This window comes from Sparus aurata, chromosome 11 (genome assembly GCF_900880675.1).
Source record: "Sparus aurata chromosome 11, fSpaAur1.1, whole genome shotgun sequence".
NCBI lineage: Eukaryota > Metazoa > Chordata > Actinopteri > Spariformes > Sparidae > Sparus > Sparus aurata.
In genome coordinates, this window is record NC_044197.1 from 33,757,891 (window position 1) to 33,779,444 (window position 21,554).

At 42.5% G+C, this 21,554-nt stretch overlaps 1 protein-coding gene across 1 annotated transcript; it reads left to right on the top strand.

Moving 5' to 3' along the window:
• The first annotated feature begins 539 nt into the window (after positions 1–539).
• Positions 540–19,994, top strand: ndufa11 (NADH:ubiquinone oxidoreductase subunit A11). The gene is made up of 4 exons (XM_030433587.1): positions 540–696; positions 7,805–7,897; positions 10,023–10,145; positions 19,804–19,994. The coding sequence occupies exons 1-4, from the start codon at positions 618–620 to the stop codon at positions 19,914–19,916; spliced, it is 408 nt and encodes a 135-aa protein (XP_030289447.1). The 5' UTR covers positions 540–617; the 3' UTR covers positions 19,917–19,994.
• Positions 19,995–21,554: the final 1,560 nt, after the last annotated feature.

Here is a 21,554-nt window from a genome sequence, read left to right on the forward strand (position 1 = left end):
CAGACTGTGTTATTGATAATACAAGATAAACCGGTAGCACTGAGAAGATAGGCAGTGATCATTTTTGTGGTAGTTTTCCAACAAGCGCATTGTGGAAACAAATTGGCATTTGAGGGGTTAAAAAATTAAAAATGAATAAATTTTTTGTACTTATGACAAGAACTGATATTAATTAAACATTTTATGCAGTAAAAGCATCAAAAAACATACAAAATCCCAAAAATTACAGACTCAATCTGTTGGTGGCCATTTTTGGCCACGAACAAGCTGAGAGGGTAGTAAAAACGAACAAGGCCAGAGGGATATATTCCTGTATTTATTTATATATTTATTCATGCATTTATTTATTCATTCATTTATTTCAGCATCTATCTATCTATCTATCTATCTATCTATCTATCTATCTATTTATTTATTTATTTATACTTATGTCAGGTTTAGTCCTACATATCTCATGGTGTTAAGTGCATGTTCGCTGTTCAGTGCTGGTATCATTGCTTCAAACTCCACCCAGTAGTTGGTGGTAATGTTCCATAAACTTGGGCCGCAAAAACCCACGAAGAAAACGACTCTCGCGACAATTCCGCTCCTCAGAGCCTGTCCTTCCTACGACCGAAATGGGGTATTGGGACCTACCAGAGGGCACAGCCTGTGTCGAGAAAACATGGATCACTACCAAACTGGCTACGGCTTTGGGTAACTATCAGCAAGTATAACAAAAGTATACGGTCGCATGTTGCTGCGCTGGTTCGTGCCAGCCAATAAACTGTATTGTTTAAGCATCAATGTTTTAGCTAAGGCGAAGGATTTTGAGCTAGCAGGTTAGCCCAGGACTGATGCAAAGCAAGCTACGACCATGTTCTTACACAACGCTAAACTAAACGACTTTTACTTTAATTTTATAGCCAATTTGACAACGGAGGTGTTGTTGCAGTTAGTGTTCTTGTAAAGCCTCAAACAGTTCCTCCATCATCAACGGACAGTAACTTGCAGCGCTTTAACTAGCTAACATAAGGATGCATGCTAACGTTACAGAAACATCAGTATTGTTGTCCCAAATAAGGATGTCACTAGTGTTGCACGGTAAACCGATAGTAGAAAAGGTACCGCGATACCCAGCCGTTAAGAACAATACTTTTTCATGTTTTATTAGTATCGGTACTTCATGAACCTTGTGTGACAGCGGGGCAGAGTGTCTGTGTGTGCAGCTTCTCTCTTCTTCTTCACTGCCTGCAGCCACAGTGGGCGTGGTTTCACGGTGACAGTCACAGAGCAGAGCGAGACAGACATGTTGGCTCCCTTGGACATTACGGATATAAATAATCGTTTACAGACGGGCTTTGTGGTTTCAGTGGGCTTGCTCTTACTGTCGGCAGCGTGAAAATATAAATAATAAAAAGAAGGAATCATTTTAAATATGTCCATATTTCGCTCCGTGCGTCTGCTTCTTCAACAAGCCTAGGACGGTCGGCAGGAACACTCAAGCCGCTCTCAGCTGACAGACATACGGACTTGTTCAAAGAGTTCAAAGAGCTGCAGGTTAGCGATAGATAACATAACGTTAAATATCCCCCGGATTGAAGTCAAGCGAGGTTTTTTTTATGACAAGTGAACTATTTTCACCATCAGAGTTGCACGAGGCAGTCAGGGGTAAAGCTAACTGTTTAACAGTCTGATGTGGTTCCACACATCTCTGTATGCAAACACAACGTTCACACTGGTAACATGAACTTTACCATAACATGCGCTGGTGTTCACAAGTATGCTGATCAACAACACCACTTAATTATCTATTTTAAGTCAATCAGTACTAGTAATATAATCATAGCATGTACATTTTTGTACGATACCTGCCTAAAATATCTCGATACCGATACTGAAACGATAACACGGCGGAAAACTAAAACATCATCAAAAGTAATGGCATAAATTTTAGATGACAGAATGCGGAACTTAAAATGATTTATTTGGGGCACTGTTTAGCTCAGTTGGTAGAGCGCGCGTCCCATGTGCCGAGGCTCTGCAGCGGACCTGGGTTCAACTCGACCTGGGTCCCTTTGCTGCGTGTCACCCCCCCTCTCTCTCTCCCTGTTTCCTGTCATATCTTCAGCTGTTCTATCAATAAAGCCATAAAAGGCCAAAAAAAAAAAAAGATTTATTTCTTTTTATTATATATATTTTTTTGTAAAAGCTGCTGAGCTTTATAGCTTCTGTACAGGGTTTACCCTACATGTAATTGACTGTGGCGCACCGCCATGGCAAAATAAAAGCTGCCGCACCTTAAAAAATCAGGCATAAATAAATCCAATTCAAAATAAGAGCAGAGTCCTGCACGGTCACCGCATCCAACCCGTTTTTCCGACAGCAGCACAAGTTACATTTCGTCCCGAGCCGACCCGCTATAAATTGATACCGACGCCCGAAGGAAAATTGGACGGATGCAATTTTTAAAAGTGAAAGTAAGACAGCGTGGGGAATGGGAGTTCTGGGAGGGCGTAAGCACGCATGAATGAGCTCATATGAAATATAAATGCTGATCATTTGTGTCGCTATTAATGACTGATGATAAGTGACACCTTGAAAATGGCAATCGTAACACCCGACCCGCGTCCAACCCGATCCGCATCTGTGTCCGACACAGTACATTATTTTTCACCCGTGCAGTACTCTGACTTGGATAACTCCTCTCTTGAAACAAATAATAAAAATTGTATTTCTTTACAATATAAGAGTTCCTGATGGCTGTGTGAGAGCATTATAACCAGAGAAAAAAAAAATTAATTCCCTAAGTAGCCTATGACATAAGTATATGTCATAGGTAGAGATGCACCGATCAGGATTTTTGGGGCAGATCACCGATCACCGAAAGCAGTATCTGCCGATCCCGATATTGCCGATCACCGATCACAGCGTCAAATCCATACATTTTTCTATATTGTTGTCTTGTGTAACTTTCATATATTTAATTAATGATTCTTCTTACACAACATTGACATTGTATTATTAAGTATAAAAATTAGGAGATGAGAAAGTATCATGAATTGACCACCGTTTTATTGCAGGCCGAGGCAATGTGCAATATTTCACACTCTAGAGACTCTCTTAGAGACAACTTGGACTCAGCTTACATAGAGTAACTGTAGCTTACTAGTGGGAATGCATGCAGTCAGGGTGGGAATTTTTTCATTTTAGGGGCAAGTCCATTTGGCCTTCACTTTTTTTTTAGGGGCACCAAGGCCACATGACAGGGCACAAAGGCCACTGAGTAAAATGTGTTGATTTACCTTTCAGACTGATACCATAACATCATAATTAATAATAATAAATGGATTGTGTATTAAAACATTTTTTTTATACCAAAATCAAGTTAAAGTTACATTGGAAAGTAGTTTTTCTTAAGTAGGGTTAGGGTGAGGTGATTTTTGTGACACCTCACTGAATATTAGTGTTATTGAATATTTCTCCCAATAGAAATTCCCCAAAATTATGGCAAAGCACATTTTTTCCAAACAAAAAAATGTAGAATAACCAGCAGGAGACCACTGATGTGTGGAGTGATTTTGGTGACACTACACTCTGAATAATAGGGAAGTTATTGAATTTTTTCTAGTTTCTCTTTTCGGTGTTGCACTTTGTAGACGGTCCCTGCGCCCTCGTCTCACAGCTGGCTGACCATACAGACCAGAGTTAATGTCCAGACACTCGTTTTGATGAAAATACGGTTGTAGCTCATTGTCTTCCTTACTACGGTAGAAAAGAGCCGTCGTTTGTGTTTTAACAAGGTTTCACTTATGAGTTATTGATCCGGGAAGTTCGAATCTGTGAATATATTTCCAACTTTACCGGACTAAATCCTACCACATAAGTCAGTTACGTATCATGTCAAAACCGGCTGCGCTCGCTTTCGCACCTGTGCTGTAAGTTTTGTTCTTCTGTTTTGAGACGTTGCTCTCAAACAGAGAGGCTTTCACGTGAGATCATCGTCATCGTAAGACTCCACCTGCGCGAACCGCGGACTCACTGAAGTTACTGCACTCAGGTGGCTGTAATTCAGGGCAAGCTCGCTACGCTGACCGGGCCAGGGGCACAGAGGCCACTGTGGCCGTACGATGAGTTTTTTTTTCACGGGGCATCAAGGCCAAAGTGCGGGGCAACGGCGGCCATGAAATTCCCTCCCTGCATGCAGTTAATGCACTGTCTTTATACTTAAACGTCATCTGATTGGCCTGATGTGATCTATTTTGAGAACTCCGATCAAAACCGATTATCGGCCGATTGCGATCGGTTGCCGATCGATCGGTGCATCTCTAGTCATAGGCCCCCCCAGGGCCACAGTCCCAGAAAATACTGGGGGAAACACAGTGTCTTCTTGTTTTGTGCATTTGTCTTGTTTGCTTTTGTAGAGCAACCTGATTTTTCCTTAAAAGCTCAGTGCCAGTAGTAAAAAAAAATGTTGGATTATTAACCTGCAAACTACATTAGTGCACTAAAGTACAACACAAATGGCCCAGACCTGATGGAGGTCTGTGCTCTAATCAGAACATTTTCTGATAATATAAATTACAATAAGTATTATAAATTATTGACAAAAATGTACATGCAATGATTATATTACTAGTACTGATTGACTTAAAATAGATAATTAGGTGGTGTTGTTGATCAGCATACTTGTGAACACCAGCGCATGTTATAGTAAAGTTCATGTTACCAGTGTGAATGTTGTGTTTGCATTACCCACAGTATAAAATCTTCATTCTGATCTTTTCTTGTCTTTTGCAAATTACTTTTTTCTTTTCTTCTCTTTTTTTCTTTTGTTATGACCTTTGACAAACATATTACAGCAGTAGCATATAGAGCTGAATTCAAGCTCTAGACAGTACATACAGATTACATGTGTGTCTGCACATGTGTCCATATTAGTCCATCATGAGTGAACAACAGTCTCATCTTATGGCCTCATCTTATAGCCAGGCTTGCCACAAAGTCAGAATATCCAATTGAGAGAGAGCAAAAGTCCAGTGTATTTATTATTTGTTGAGATGGTGTTGGGATGGTGTAAGAGCCCTTTAATGCATTTTCATGTTATTCATCAGTCTCCTCTGCAGCTTTTATGGCTGCTAGCTTCGCCATGTCCTCCCGATTGGTGGCTACATCAACTCGCATCTGTATCACGAAGTCGCGGATTGTTGAGATGTCAGAGCGTATCCCGACCACAGCACTCCGAGTACATACAGAGATGTGTGGAACCACATCGGACTGTTAAACAGTTAGCTTTACCCCTGACTGCCTCGTGCAACTCAGATGGTGAAAATAGTTCATTTGTCATAAAAAAAACCCTGCTTGACTTCCATCCAGGGGATATTTAATATTATCTATCTACTCTTTGAACAAGTCCGCATGTCTGTCAGCTGAGAGCGGCATGAGTGTTCCTGCAGACCGTCCTAGGCTTGTTGAAAAATCAGACGCACGGAGCACGTTGCCCACAGTAAGAGCAAGCCCACGGACACCACAAAGCCCATCTGTAAACGATGATTTAAATCCGTAATGACCATGGGAGCCAAAAGAGTCACACACTGAACACACACGGAACACTTTATATGTTCAGATTTGTTTCTGTTCGGCCCTCAGAGGTCTGGTTATTATTGGATAATCCGTAAGTAATGTGTTATGTAACAAGGAAAAAACTGTAAATGTTTTTTTTTTGTTTAATTTTATTGTTGTAGTTTTTTTACGGAAGCCGAGAACGGCCATGCATTCATATATTTTATTTACTCTGTTTTCCCGAGATAACGGGATAATTAATTTGTGATTTCGAGAAATCAAAACAGTAGTGTAGTACAGTGGGGCAAAAAATTGTGCAAGTTCTCCCACTTAAAAAGATGAGAGAGGCCTGTAATTTTCATCATAGGTATACCTCAACTATGAGAGACAAAATGAGAAAAAAAAAAAAAAAAATCCAGAAAATCACATTGTCTGATTTTTAAAGAATTTATTTGCAAATTATGGTGGAAAATAAGTATTTCGTCAATAACAAAAGTTCATCTAAATACTTTGTTATATACCCTTTGTTGGCAATGACAGAGGTCAAACATTTTCTGTAAGTCTTCACAAGGTTTTCACACACTGTTGCGGGTATTTTGGCCCATTCCTCCATGCAGATCTCCTCTAGAGCAGTGATGTTTTGGGGCTGTCGCTGGGCAACACGGACTTTCAACTCCCTCCAAAGATTTTCTATTTTCTTTCTCCTCCAAACACTACAAGTTGAGTTTTTACCAAAAAGTTCTATTTTGGTTTCATCTGACCATATGACATTCTCCCAATCCTCTTCTGGATCATCCAAATGCTCTCTAGCAAACTTCAGACGGGCCTGGACATGTACTGGCTTAAGCAGGGGGACACGTCTGGCACTGCAGGATTAGAGTCCCTGGCGGCGTAGTGTGTTACTGATGGTAGCCTTTGTTTTTTGGTCCCAGCTCTCTGCAGGTCATTCACTAGGTCCCCCCGTGTGGTTCTGGGATTTTGCACAATTGGTGGCTGACTAAATACTTTTTTGCCCCACTGTGTATTAAATCATTGCAGGAAACATCATTCACTGTAGCAATGTCAGAGGAGCAGGAGCATATTGATCACCGCGTCACATATCTTTTCAATCAAGGCCTGACACAGGCTAAAATAGCATTATGCCTTGCTATTACAGATAATATACACATTAATGTGTGTAATGTAAGAAGACGGTTAGCAAGATTTCAGCTATATCAGCGGCGCAGTCTAAGTGAGCCTGATGTCGTTGCAGCATCCCCGGCTGGATGATGGTCAGACTCTCTAACTGATGGTCCAAAGTGTTTATTACAGGAACCTTGTGCACTGGAACACACCTTCGGGCACACCATAAGAGCTTGTACCTTTATCAGCCAGGTGCCAAGTAAATCATTTTCATCACGTTCAGCAAAAACCATGCAGGCACACTTCCAACATGCAGACACACGATTCACAAGAACATGGGTGTTCTCGGTTCACAGCGAGACGCTTTGAAAGTAAAAGTCCTGCATTTAGCGTCTAATATAATAACGTGGCTTCAAAGGATATCAGCAAACTAAATAAAAACAAGATGTTCTTATAAACAATTATCGCATTAAAGGTCATTTACAGTTGTTACACTTACTGACTGACTCATTCTCTCACACACACACACACACACATTTAATTAGATTGTTATCACGAGAAAACAACCTTTGTTACATCGAGATAACGAGATAATAAATCGTTATCACGAGAAAACAACCTTTGTTATATCGAAATAACGAGATAATAAGTCGTTATCACGAGATAGCGGTGCATTTAAAAAAGAAAAATCCATGTCCGTTCTCGGCTTCTGTTGTTTTAAAAAAAAAAAAAGAAAAAAACTGTCCCTTTTTTTTTGTTTTGGTAATTACCTAGTTACCGTTTCGAACAGTGAAACAGCGTTTTTTTCCTTTTGGTAAGAGAAACATTTGATGAGACAGTCCTTAATATGGCTTTGCCTTTATCAGAAGGTCAGATTCTGAGTTCATTGTTCTGCATGGAAAATCATCCAGAGTACAAACTCAATAAAAACTAACTTTTACTGCAAATACATTGATGTAATTCAGTAAAATAAGCCAAAGGTTTAAAATGAAGCATCACTTGATTTTGTTGAAAACACAGGTTTGCTTGAATTAAATACAGAATATAATTTGCTAAATTATATTTCTGATAAGAAAGTAGTCAAGAGAATTGTGGTTTGGTTTTGTTGATTTCATGTTTGTGTGTTTGCATGTGTTTTCAGGCCTGGTTGGCTCAGCATACCAAATTGTGGTATTCCAGCCTGACTCTGCATTGGCAGCAGTACAACGGGCTACAAATACAACTGTAACCATGGGTAAATATTGATGTCATCTTTTTTAAAAATACAGTTATCTGGTCTACAGGCAATAAGAAACTTCAAATCTATGGAATTATTCCAAGGAAATGTTTTTCGGCAGGTCTTAAAATGCACTTGATTCTTTCATCATAACTGAAATAAAGACCGATAGTCCCTGATATACCCCATAGAGAAGGTTAGTATTTTATCCTCAGAAACCATTCATGTGTGAGGTTTTTCAGTCCTACTGCAGATGCATCCCCTGGCAGGCGTACAGAACACAAGCTATCTCTGCCTCCTAAGAAAGCCTAAATGTAACAGATATCAGATATTATTATTAGGGCTGGGACTCGATTAAAAAAATTAATCGAATTAATCGTTGGCTTTGTAATTAATTGATCAAAATTAATTGCATTTTAATCGCATATAAATATTTGACCTGAGAACAGTGAGAAGCAATTTTTTTCACATGGATTTTAGTATACCATTGAATAATGACTGAATACATAAGCTTAAGCAACAAAACATTGTTTTGGTTTTTTTTTCAAGACCAACAGACCAGTGCAATTTTTTGCCATAAAGTGTAGCAATAGCTTATTTAGGAATACATTTCAGAGATTCAGGTAGCCTATAGGTAGGTAGACCTTCTGTAAACTATAACACTTTTTAAGTAAAACACAATACTTTCAAGTACATTCAGAACATTGGAAACCCTGACTATTAGAAAACATCTATCTTCAGAGGCCATAACAGACTTTATCAACAGTTGATCTAAACAAATCAATTTCAGTCCAACTCTCTGTAAATAACCTTGGCCAAAACAATAAACAGTTCAACATTAAGTGCCAGTTGCAACAACAACATAATAAATAGTTGCTTAGCATTTAGGTGATATCTGAGGCTTGATATGCTGCGGTGATACGTGAACTCCTTCTTGCATAATTTGCACACAACCGTGCTCTTATCTACGCTGCCATCCGTCCGCTTTTTAAAACAAAATTTCCCATCCACGGGGCCAACCAAAGCGGTTTCATCTGCTTCTTCGTTCATTGTTGTTGTCTGAAGTCATGAACGCTATGCATGAACGTTAGTTGGTGCTCCAGTATAATCGGTACCCCTGAAACTCATCCAGTGAGAAACGTTCCGCGGTGCAAAAATTAGTGCGGTTAAAATGCGTTAATTTTTTTAACGCGTTATTTTTGGTGTAATTAATTAATCGTAATTAACGCGTTAAAGTCCCGGCCCTAATTATTATTATTATTATTATGGGTAACTGAATAATGTGATGTTAAAACTACTAAAACAAGAGACAGATTTAGAATTTATGTTTTATGTGATGGTCCACCATTCAGATGTAAGAAGGGGGACACTCCACGACCAGTAATAGAAACACAAGATTGGAGGTTGCATTTAATTGATATCTACCTGCTGCATTATCCTGAACTTAAAGGGATATTCCGGTGTAAGTTTAATCCATGGTCTAACACACCGTGAAACTGTGTTAGACTCCCTCTCGAGAGATAAAGTTTGCAGACTGCTAGCTAACGTAGTTTTAGCATCTTCAGAAACGACCGCACGACAACAATACATTGCAGTAAATGGGTCCAAATATAATACCGGCATCAAAAAGCCACAAATGATGCTCAGAAAAGCACCAAACTTCAGCAACATTAGAAATAGGGTTCTAGCACATATTTCAAGGCATCAAACATTTGATATAGCTGCCGTATTTGTCAGAAAATATAAATGAAACTCACCACCCGAGAAGCCTCCCTAGTTGTGGGGAACCCCTGTGAGTCGATTACCGAGTGCAGTAGAGTACTGCAGTAATGATCATCTTTGAGCTGCGGAACTCTACTGCACTCGGTAATCAACTCACAGGGCTTCCACACAACAAGGAAGGCTTCTTGGGTGATGACCTGCAAACTTTATCTCTCGAGAGGGAGTCTAACACAGTTTCACGGTGTGTTAGACCATGGATTAAACTTACACCGGAATATCCCTTTAAAGCTGAAAGTATTCACTTAACTTGTTTTCTTAACAAAGTGTTGCAGTATTATGGTGTGTCACTGTCCAAAGTACTGATCTTTGGATTCCAAAATTTGCATAACATTTTTGTTGTGCTGTCTTTGTGTTCTACTAGCCACCATGGGTGCCATCTTTGGCATGGCAACATGTCTCAGTGCTCAGGCTCGTGAAGCCCCAGACGACCCACTGAATTACTTCATCGGGGGCTGTGCATCAGGTATCTTCCTGGGAGCCAAAAGTAAGTATCAATCCTGGAAGGTAGCTCTGTGTGCTCTCTATTTATTCACTTAATCCTACTACCTCGAGACCTCACACCCCCAGCATGTGACCCAGGAGATTGATTCACATCCAACATCATTAAACATCTCTTGAATGTGTCTCAGAGGAAATAAGCAGTAAAGGCTCCCAGGAGAGGAACCCCAGGTGTATTCTGTGCTTCATTTTCTTCTTCTTCTTTTGTTAAGAGGTGTTTGCATGGCCATCGGACCTGTTGGGATAGTCACTGCTGTGAGAATAGGAACCCTGTTATATTCACAATTTTGAATGAATGTAGAACAAACAGATAATTATATAAACAGAGTAGCTAATACTTTTCAGTTCTGCAATTGTATACCAGGAACAGTTTTCAAACAATTCAGGACAGGGGCAGTAAAGGCTGTGAAAGTTGGGTAATTCTCCAATACATCTGTGTGGAACATTACACAGGTAAACAAGTTCATTAGTAACAGGTGATGGTGTCATGATTTGGTATGAATTGAGCATCCTCAAAAGGCTTTGCCAGGTCACATTGGCTACTAGCCAAAAAGCTGAACATAGGATGATAAATTATGGAGAGAGGTTTAATGTCAACAGCTAGAAGCAGCATCATTATTTTGAGTTTCTCTCAAAGATGAAAAGAATGCTGTCAGTTGCAAACTTTGTGCGAGCAGAAAAGCACTTGGAACCGTAAAAATTACAACAGCTAATTTACTGAGGCATCTGTTATGGTGGCACAGCAATGTGAACCTCCTACTGCCAATGAAGCAGCATCAACCCTGGCTAAACAACGGTGACTGAGTTTCAGGACAGGATACCATTTTGGAGAGATGTTAGATGCTAGAGATCCAAAGTGTGGGGGAATTAACCTTTTCCTGGATTAATGTCTGTCTGGTTTTTTTAACGTCTGTCGATAGTTTGATAGACTAAGCAGACCCTGAAGGACCTCTCAGTAGAACTGCTCACTGATCAAACTATTTTGTGTATTTAGATTCGAATAGCATACACTTTTATATTCTTCTATAGGTTTGACTGCAGCAACACAACAATTTAATGTTGGTCTCATGGCAGACTTCAACAGCAGGCAATATTTTGGTGACACTCTGAATGTGTGGCACTCCCCCACAAACTTGAACGCGCATCTTTTAGTGGGACTCAACAGGGAGAAGGAGATGCCGGAGCAAGACCCAGCAATTCAGCTGAATTTAGCACAGAGCAGACAGGAAGTCAAGCGCTGAAATAACAAACTACATCCGGTTACTTTTCAAAATAAAACACTCCGTGTTGACACCAGCACACATTGTGAGGCCAGCTGTCTACCGTACTGCGCCGTGGCGGACTCGAACCTTAACCGGTGGGGACTGCCGGAATGCAGAGCAAAACCGGATCGAGGCCGCAACGCAGCGGACCCCTATCCAGTGGAAATCGGCCGACTCATTAGCCATTCTCATGGCTAAAATCAACACACAAAGAAGCTAACGTTAGCATTGGGCTAATACGAGCTACAAACATAGCCAAGTTGGCAAACTTATATTTCATGAAAATAACAAATCCCCCTGAAACAATACAAATAATTACCTGAACGAGACATGAAGGCATCTGACCAATCCATGCATCTGACCAATCGGTGCTATTCGGGCCGGATAGCATGGATTGGTCAGCTTTTTCTCAGTCCTGCAGCTGCCACAGAGGTCCGATTATTTTCATTTCTTTTTCTGAATACATAATGTATTGACTACTCTCAGGATAGCAGGATCATTTCACCAAGTATAACAAAATGTGTTTCTGAACAACATTGCAGACCCTAGCTTTAAGCCTAATGGGGTGTTCAGACCGAACGCGACAGACGCGAATACAATCGCTTCAGACGCTTCATTCGCGCCGCGTGATCATTTTGGACTATTCGCTTCATTCGCGTCAATTGCTTCATTCGCGTCATTCGCGCTTGCTCGCTCATTTTTGAACCGGTATTTCTCAACCCGCTGTCTTTCCACGTCTATCATGGCTGATATCACCACCGTTGCTGCACTGTACCTGCTGTACAAGTCCCAGAAACGCCGGAAAACCTCCCACCATCGTGTCTGGATTCATGAAGTCCTCCGGAGACGCACGGAGCTGGGGGAATTTCACTGTCTCCTCCAGGAGCTCCGTCTGGATGACGACCAGTTCCAGCGGTACCTCAGGCTGACCGGAGCCCAGTTCGAGGACCTGTTAGCTTGGGTCGGTGCCAGGATCTCCCGCCTGGACACCAACGACAGGCACTCATCTCAGCTGCGGAGCGCCTGTCCATCTGTCTGAGGTGAGTTGCGGTGTCGTACAGAACCGGGTGCCCACACACAGCTACAATTAGCTTCTCCTCCGTCGTTGCTCTGAGCAACCGTAAACAACTGTACGTGAGGGAAGTGACGTCATCGGCTTGAACTCGTCGTTGATTTGATGTCGCGGCGCGATGCCGCCTGAAAAGTTGGATATTTTCAAATTTATTCGCGCCACGCCAGACGCTTCATTCGCACCGCGCCAGACGCTTCAGACGCGTCATTCGCGCCGTGCCTGACGCTCCATTCGCGCCGCCGTCGCCTGAATCGCGTGTCATCGCGCCATTTACATTGATTTTCAATGTAGAGTTGCCGCTCCATTCGCGTTTATCGCGTTCGGTCTGAACGCCCCTTAAGCCTCTGGTGGAGACAGACACAGAAAAACCTCCTGGCAGGGTGCACTTTGTGCTTTGCTTTTGCACGCGGGCGAACACTCACCTCCACTGCTACAACTCCATCCTAGGGGAAACACGTGTGTGTGTGTGTGTGTGTGTGTGTGTGTGTGTGTGTGTGTGTGTGAGAGAGAGATCTTTTAGTGTGCGAACTCCTGTTGCTGATCACTCATATAATAGATTTTTGTTAAGCAAATCCTGGCAAAAATCTTGAAGTGTGCACAGCCACTAGGACTGTGCAATACAAAATGTTTCCTTATTAACGGTATACATTTTAAGTGATTAAACAAAGGCCATATCACAACAGCATGAGCAAAAGCATGGCACAAAGCCAGAGCAGCGCGTCAGTGATTTGGCTGCAAGAGGTCAGATCTTCAACAAAGCACCCAAAAATTGTAAGTTATGCAAGAAAAGGTTGATGGCCAAAGGTGGGAACATGACAAACTTTTTTCACCACCTCAAGCAAAAAAACAGACCATTGAGTACAAGCAGACTATGAGGGCTTGTTGAGTGTTTATATTTTGAGAGTCTGTTTGGATTGCTGCTGTCTGTTTACACTTGTACTTAAAATTTGAGGTAAATGATACACACGAACATCCACTGATTCCGATTCCACTTTGTTGTCTGCGCGTCTCCGGATCTCCTCAGACCCGAACAGACTCGGTCCGAACTCGTTTAGTCTAATTAAAGCCCCTGTACAGACTTTTCATTTAGTGTTGATTTTGGCAGCCCCGCTGGACGAAAGCGGTAGTGTTTTGCCGGAATGAAGACTGCATTTCCCATGAGCTCTAGCGCCCACTGTCGTGAAGACGTTTGTCTGGCCGGCGCGTGTAGATTTGTTTTGGAAACGTCGGGAAGACGACGGGACTTGCTTTGAAAACTTTTTTTTTTTTTTTTTAGCAGCTATCTGCAGCGTGCATATGGACGAGGTAATGTGTCTATTTGTATTTCTACTTAATATAATATGCCGCCGGTGAAACAAAGTAATGCTGCTGTTGCGCTGCAATTTCCCAGCTTATATATAGTACCCACGGTGCTACAGAGCTAGCGTTACAGCAAAGTCACAGTGATTGTGATGGATGTTTTGTTCTAAGTAAGAAACTGAATCATTTATAATGACAGAGGATATTACCGATGCATCGTTGCAGGTCGGCTGGGCTGAAGCATACACACAGCTGAAATGGATGCGTGATCTAAGAGGTTTGTTGTCGTTTTCACGAGTGTAGTATCAAGAGCTAATCTAGTGGTAACGTTAGCCAGCTTTGTTGTAACAACATAAATTCATGTATTGCTGTAAACTACGTCCCGCATTACATTTCATAAATGAAATAAAATTTACAAACCTGTCTAGGAGGAATCAGGCGAATTCTGGATCCGACCCTCCCTTCAAGCCCCGCAACTCTCTCCATCTCTGGAAGGAATCGCCAATGTTTATCCGTGTTTAGCCCTAGCTCGATCGGATTCCCTCTTGGCCTTTCGTTGGTCTTCGGTTCGAATTCTTTTTCTTTTCTTTGTCTCATTATCAGCCATGACAAAAGTTTTAGCTCGGTTAGCACTGGCTAGCGTAGCAACAAAACAGCTATGCCGTATCCTGAATGTCGTCAGTTCCGGTCTGACTGCCGTAAATCATTTCGTCAGTGGTCCGACCCGAACCAATGCCTTTCAGAGGTATAGAATTAGACTACTTAGAAAAAGCGTATCTTCACGCTGATGGGCTCATTTGCTGTTGTAGGTAACAGAGAGACATCAGCAGAAACCAGAGACTTTTCTATATCCAGTTAAAAACTCCGTACAGGGGCTTTAATCCACAACAGTCAGTTTAGATGCACAGAACGGGACCGAACCACCGGCAAAATCCCAGCCCAGCTCGTGCCGCTGCAGGTATAAATCCGCTTGTTTCTTAAGGTGGGGGGTGGCGGTGGGCTCTGCAGTGATTGGCTCTGGTGCGCACGTGACTGTGGTGGCTACGGTTAGCAATGCTAGCGGAATTCGTAAAACATTTCTTAAATAAATTAGTAGTAGTCCAAACAAATGCAACGTTGCACACCCTTAAACCACATAGCAGCCACGTGGAAACTCATAGGTCAGTCTGATCCTGATCCGCAGAGATATTTGAGGCAAACACTGACAGACAGAGATTCCTTGCTTTTATAGAGAGATGTAAATATATGTCACCGATTATAATGAAATATCTATTATGAAATATCCAATAGTTAGCTTGCACTGTTTCATGTTGTAGGCTTGTCAATCACTGCAGCTTTCGAGCCAGTGATTGATATGGAGCATGAAGCCATAATTGGTGGTTTTAAATGCCTTTACTGGCTCCTAAGGCATGCAATTGCCCACCAATTAACTTTTAACTCTGATTTAATGAAAGGTAGTATGGAATCACTCTAAACTCTACTACATCTTGAATCTGTTACCTATAGAGCACTGCCATCAGTCAGTTGCTGGCCTGTGTCAGGCCCGTGTCACAAAAAAAAACATGCTTCGCCGCTTGTTGGCTGCCAAACCTACCATCAGGCGTAGCAAGTTTTCTGTGAGAAACCCTGGGTAATTATGAAATAAAATACAAATAAAAATATCGAGGTAAATAAAATTGAATGTTGAGGTAAGTGCAACATAAGGCGCAAGAGAAAAAGGTGCAGGTTTATGTACAGAAATAATATAAAGCAAGTAGTTATGTTTGTGTTTGGTTATGTGAGCTTAGTAAAGTCTGATGGCACCAGGTAGGAGTGATTTCCTGTGCTCTTCCTTTAGGCAGCGGAGTTTAATTGGTCTGTTGCCGAAGCTGCTCTTAAGCTTGTCCAGAGTTTTGTGGAGCGGGTGAGACACAATGTCCATGATGGCCAGCAGTTTCGCCAGCACCCTGTCCTCCACCAGGGTGACAAGTTTCGAGCTAACAACAGACTATGCCTTCTATTATGAGTTTATTCAGTCTGTTTGCGTCATTCGCTTTGATGCCCTCATGCCTGGAGACCACAGCAATGAAGATGGTGCCCGCAAAAACAGACTGATAAAACAACTGGAGCATCTGGTTGCAGACATTAAAGGACCTGAACCTCCTCAGGAAGTACAGCTGGCTCAGGCCCTTCTTGTAGACTGCCTCCTTGTTGTGGTAATGGATGCACACAATACTTATAGTGCAGTCATCTATATGATCGCGTGGCGATTCCCGGCTTCAGCACTGTTCGGGCGGACAGGGACGTGACAAGCAGCGGAAAGAAGAAAGGAGGAGGGATTGCACTGTACGTGAGTGAGAGGTGGTGTAATCCCGGACATGTTCACGTGAAGAAACATCTCTGTACCCCGGACATTGAACTGTTGACTGTGGGGATGAGGTCTTATTATTTGCCCCGGGAGTTCACGTCCGCCGTCATTATCGGTGTGTACGTTCCTCCTTCAGCTGATGCAGCGCTGGCCTGTGCCGTCATCCACTCCGCTGTTGCCCAGATACAGACGCAGCATCCTAACGCATTTATTGTCATCACTGGGGATTTTAATCATGTCTCACTGGACAAAACCCTCCCAACATCTCACCAGTATGTTGACTGCCCCACCAGAAACTGTAACACACTGGATCTGTTGTATGCAAATGCTAAGGATGCATACAGTCCCACAGCCCTCCCCCCTCTTGGAAGATCTGACCACAACCTGGTCCTGCTGACCCCTAAGTATATCCCTCTTGCTCAGCGGCAGCCTGTCCACACTAGGAGCGTGAGGAGGTGGACTCAGGAGGCTGCTGACGCACTACAGGACTGCTTTGAGTCGACAGACAGGGATGCACTTGTTGAGCCACATGGAGAGGATCTCGACAGCATGACCGACTGCATCACAGAATACATCAGGTTCTGTGAACACACCACCATGCCAACCCGGACTGTTTGCTGCTTCCCTAATAATAAGCCGTGGATCACCAATGACCTGAAAGCCCTTCTTAACAAGAAGAAGAGGGCGTTCAGGTCCGGAGACAGGGAAGAACTGAGGAGAGTGCAGCATGAACTCAGGGATATGCTGAGGGCCTGTAAAGATGCCTACAGGAGGAAGCTGGGGGCCAAACTCCAGCAGAACAATGTGAGGGATGTGTGGACTGGTATGAAGCAGATCACTGGGTGTAAGGTGAGCGGCAGACAGTCATCGGGCAGCCTGGAGAGGGCAAACGAGCTGAACAGATTCTTCAATAGGTTCAGCTCACAGCCTTCTGTCGTCTCCATGACACCTCCAGACCCCCACACACCCTCACTGCCCCAAATGCTTCCTCCCCTCCTCCCTCACTCCCCTGCTGTGAGCTCTCCTGTGCAGCACCTCTCCTCCTCCTCCTCCTCTTCCTCTACCTCTTCCTCTTCCTCCTCCTCCTCTTCCTCCTCCACCTCCTCCTCCTCCTCTTCCTCCTCCACCTCCTCCTCCTCCTCCTCTTCCTCCTCCACCTCCACCTCCTCCTCCTCCTCCTCTTCCTCCTCCACCTCCACCTCCTCCTCCTCCTCCTCTTCCTCCTCCACCTTCTCCTCCTCCTCCTCCTCCTCCTCTTCCTCCTCGTCCTCCACTGAAGACACCGGCAGCCTCCCCCGCATGACTGTGACTGCAGGCCAGGTTAGGAGACAGCTGGAGAGACTCCACCAGCAGAAGGCTGCAGGCCCTGACAGTATCAGCCCCAGGATCCTGAAGACATGTGCCAGCCAGCTGTCTCCTGTCCTACAACACCTCTACAACCTGAGCCTGGGTCAGGAGAGCATACCGGTGCTTTGGAAGACTTCTTGCCTGGTTCCTGTTCCAAAGAAGTTGACACCGTCAGACCTCAATGACTATCGACCAGTGGCCCTCACATCTTACGTCATGAAGGTGCTGGAGAGACTGGTTTTGGCCAACCTGAGGCCGCAGGTGAGAACCCTGCTAGACCCTCTGCAATTTGCTTACCAGCCCCACTTGGGAGTTGATGACGCTGTCATCTACCTGCTGCAACGAGCCCATTCGCACCTGGATGGTGGAGGAGGCACTGTGAGAATCACATTCTTTGATTTCTCTAGTGCTTTTACATCATTCAGCCACTGCTACTGGGGGAGAAGCTGCGGGTTATGGGTGTAGACGACACAATGATCTCCTGGATTACTGACTACCTGACAGGCAGGCCACAGTTTGTCCGTATGGGCAGTGTTCTGTCTGATGCGGTGGTTAGTGATACAGGAGCTCCACAGGGGACTGTACTGTCTCCTTTCCTGTTCACCTTACACACCACTGACTTTCAGTACAACACCGGGTCGTGTCACCTGCAAAAGTTTTCTGACGACTCGGCTGTTGTTGGGTGTATAAGTGAGGGACAGGAGGAAGAGTACAGGGCACTGGTAGACAACTTTGTGGAGTGGACTGGACAGAATCACCTGCGGCTGAACATCAGCAAGACCAGAGAGATGGTGATAGATTTCAGGAAGAAGAGGAAGACGGCTTTCCAACCTCTGTGCATTCTGGGAAAGGATGTGGAGGCGGTGGAGAATTACAAGTACCTGGGTGTTACCATCAACCACAGACTGGACTGGAGATCTAACACTGAAGCTGTGTACAAGAAGGGGATGAGCAGACTTTACTTCCTGAGGAAGCTGAGATCCTTCAACGTGTGCAGCAAGATGTTGGAGATCTTTTATCAGTCTGTCGTGGCCAGTGTACTTTTCTTTGCTGTAGTTTGTTGGGGAAGCAGCATCAGAGCCAGCGACAGCAACAGACTCAACAAACTGATCAGGAAGGCTGGCTCTGTGATTGGCTGCAAACAGGACACTCTGGAGGCTGTGGTGGAGAGGAGGACACTGAAAAAACTGTTATCCATCATGGATAATCCTCTCCACCCTCTCCAACTCACACTGGTCAGACAGCGGAGCACCTTCTCCGGAAGGCTGCTACAGCTTCGCTGTCGTAGCAACAGATACAGGAAATCTTTCCTGCCACAAGCAATCACTTTATACAATAACTCTCTCACCTCTGCCTGACAGAGAACTCTGGTCTCTCCTACTGTTTTGTTGTATAAATTATTATTGTTATAGTATATTTTGCATATTTTGTTTTGTTGTATATATTATTATTGTTTATTGTTTATAGCACACTGTGAACTGTATATATACACTATGTATATATTGGATTCTACTTATGTTATGTACAAAGTGTTTTATTTGCGGACCCACTACTGCTGTAACAAAATAATTTCCCAGTCTGGGATCATTAAAGTAATTCTATCTATCTATCTCTCTATCTATCTATGACAGTAGCTCATTGAAAAAGGATGAATACACTTACATTTTGTTTGCATTAATATGTGCTGCTACCTGCAGTCATCGATTATGATAAATATCTTTGTCGCATATTCTCCTGAGATATGGTGATAGACATTTAATGCTTTATCGTGCATCATTAAAGGCCACTAAAGGCTGTTCCTCTGTATTTTTAGCTGTGTGGTTCTGTGTATATCTAAGCATTGCTGTTACTTTGATTTGAGAAAACAGGGTCCTAGCACTTGTGGTAACCAACTCCCCTTTGGTGACTAATACAGGGGTTTGTTATATAGATCAATAGATGACTTTATTAATCCCCGAGGAGAAATTCGGTCATCGTAGCAGCAGGTACATTCAGTACAAATGCCATAAAAATATAAGGGCAAATATAGAGGCAATAAGAAACAATAAAGTACAATATACAATAAAAACAATAGAATACCATGTACAATAAAATGCTCACGGTATTATGAAATAGAAAGCAAATAAAAATATTAAAATATTGAGGTAAAAAAGTAAGATACAAATTTTAAAAAATGTAGGTAAATTGTTTGAATAATGTAATAATTGTTTTTGTCATTTTGTCTATTTTATGGCAGAGAAAGTATAAGAATTAAGTTGAGATTGCCTAACTGAAGCAATATGTGTGTGTTTGTGTTTGTCTCTGTCTCCTTCCCTAGCCCACAGTGCTATGACCGGTACATCAGCGTGTCTTGGTCTGGGTACACTGGCCTTCTTTACAAAAATCAGCAAAATGGAGGGCTGGAAGCTAGTTGGACCACCCAAACTATGAGGAGGAAGATGGCTGTGTGATTAACCATATATTGTACAAAGAGTTAATGTAATAATAAATTTCTTGTGAGAAAATAAACTCTGTCAGTTCACTTTAATTCATGTGTTTAGTTGAAAAAGTAGCTATAATGGAAGCCCGTTTCTGCCACCAATAAAAAAAATTATCCAAGTGGTAAGTCATAATTATGAGATAAAAAGTCACAATTTTGATATAAATAGTTGAAAATGAGATGAGATGGGAAGAGCGCATGTGCCAATCGCCTGGGGTTCAGAGTGTGAATTTGTCATAATATCATAGGGCAGCTTTAGAAAATCAGAAAACCAAGAGCTTTATTTTAAAAGTAATATAAAGATAAAAAAATGAAAATAGTACCACCTTTCTTCTTAGGTGAATAATTTAGTTTAATTTCATTGAACAGGGATGCAGGTAGGGGATTGTTAAACGGGCAAAATATGGATGAGCTAAGTGACTACTTTAGGTCACAGCAAGTGCCAGAGGAAGACATACAGCGAATGGAACAGGAGAAGGTAGTTAATATAGGAAATGCTTAGTTTTGGCAAATCACATATAAACATTAAAAAAGTCTTGGAAGAGCTTTGTAAATAATATCGGGTGATAGATAATCAGGTTGTTCATTGTTATAATTGACTGCAAAAAATTCAGAATGTTTCTTCATTTTAGATTGATTCCAGTGGTCATACACGTTATGACAGATGACCAGCTAATAGAGTATCTGCCATCCTATGGTGATCGGCTGGCTGTTTTTTAATACTGCAGCCCAAAGGAAAAAGAACCCAGCAGTTGCAAGTCAAAGATCTTTGAGTGGCTCAGAGGAAATCTCTCAAGAAACAAAGGTGATCACATGTCTGAGAGACGGCATCAAACTCCAAAGAACGGGGAAGAAAGGGGAATTTGTGCAGGTGTGCACCAAAAAGAGTGAGGGAACCAGAATTGAGGGTGTCACGAAGGACAGTAAAAAACAACTTGATTGAAAAGGCTGTGAAGTTATTTTTTCCAGATGGGAAAAATGCAAAAGGGAGCCTAAATGATTTTGACATTAATCTAACTGACTTTCAGCAGCATTCATTAGATCAGTGGTCCCCAACCTTTTTTGCACTACAGACCGGTTTCATGTACAACATAAAGTGTTGCCCTTCTATACACCACAGTTGACCAAACTGATGCATCTAGTTTGCCAGAACATGAAACGTTATTTCATGTTGGTGTATTAGAGGATAGTGGAATTGTGACTTTTCACACAGAAAGTGTCTCTAGGATGGAGTCCTCCAGTCTTGATTATACCTTGCCTCTCTCTCGGGAACTCTTGCCTCCTTTCATGAATATGTTGCAGGAACAAGCCAGTCAAAGAGAGAGAGTGTATAAATCGTGGTCAGATTCTTAGAGAACTTATTCAAGTGTTTTCTGAGCAAAGTATCATGGAGGATGACTTTCAGATGGAAAGCTTGAAAAGGCTGTGGATGATGGAGGCATTTCGAGGAATGTAATGTCAGAATTTTGGACTTTCATGAGCAGTACACCATGGGAAATGGCTTTAAAGTGTCATACCTGCGTCATGATTTTGGTAAACAAGAATAGGAAAGAATAGGTTGAATTATTACATCTGGCTGACAGAAAGAG

Excerpts from the sequence above, each read along its gene's own strand:
- ndufa11 (XM_030433587.1), top strand. The coding sequence starts at position 618 with ATGGGGTATTGGGACCTACCAGAGGGCACAGCCTGTGTCGAGAAAACA. Across the intron at positions 697-7,804 it reads CAAACTGGCTACGGCTTTGG|GCCTGGTTGGCTCAGCATAC; the intron begins GTAACTATCAGC and ends ATGTGTTTTCAG. Across the intron at positions 10,146-19,803 it reads TATCTTCCTGGGAGCCAAAA|CCCACAGTGCTATGACCGGT; the intron begins GTAAGTATCAAT and ends CTCCTTCCCTAG.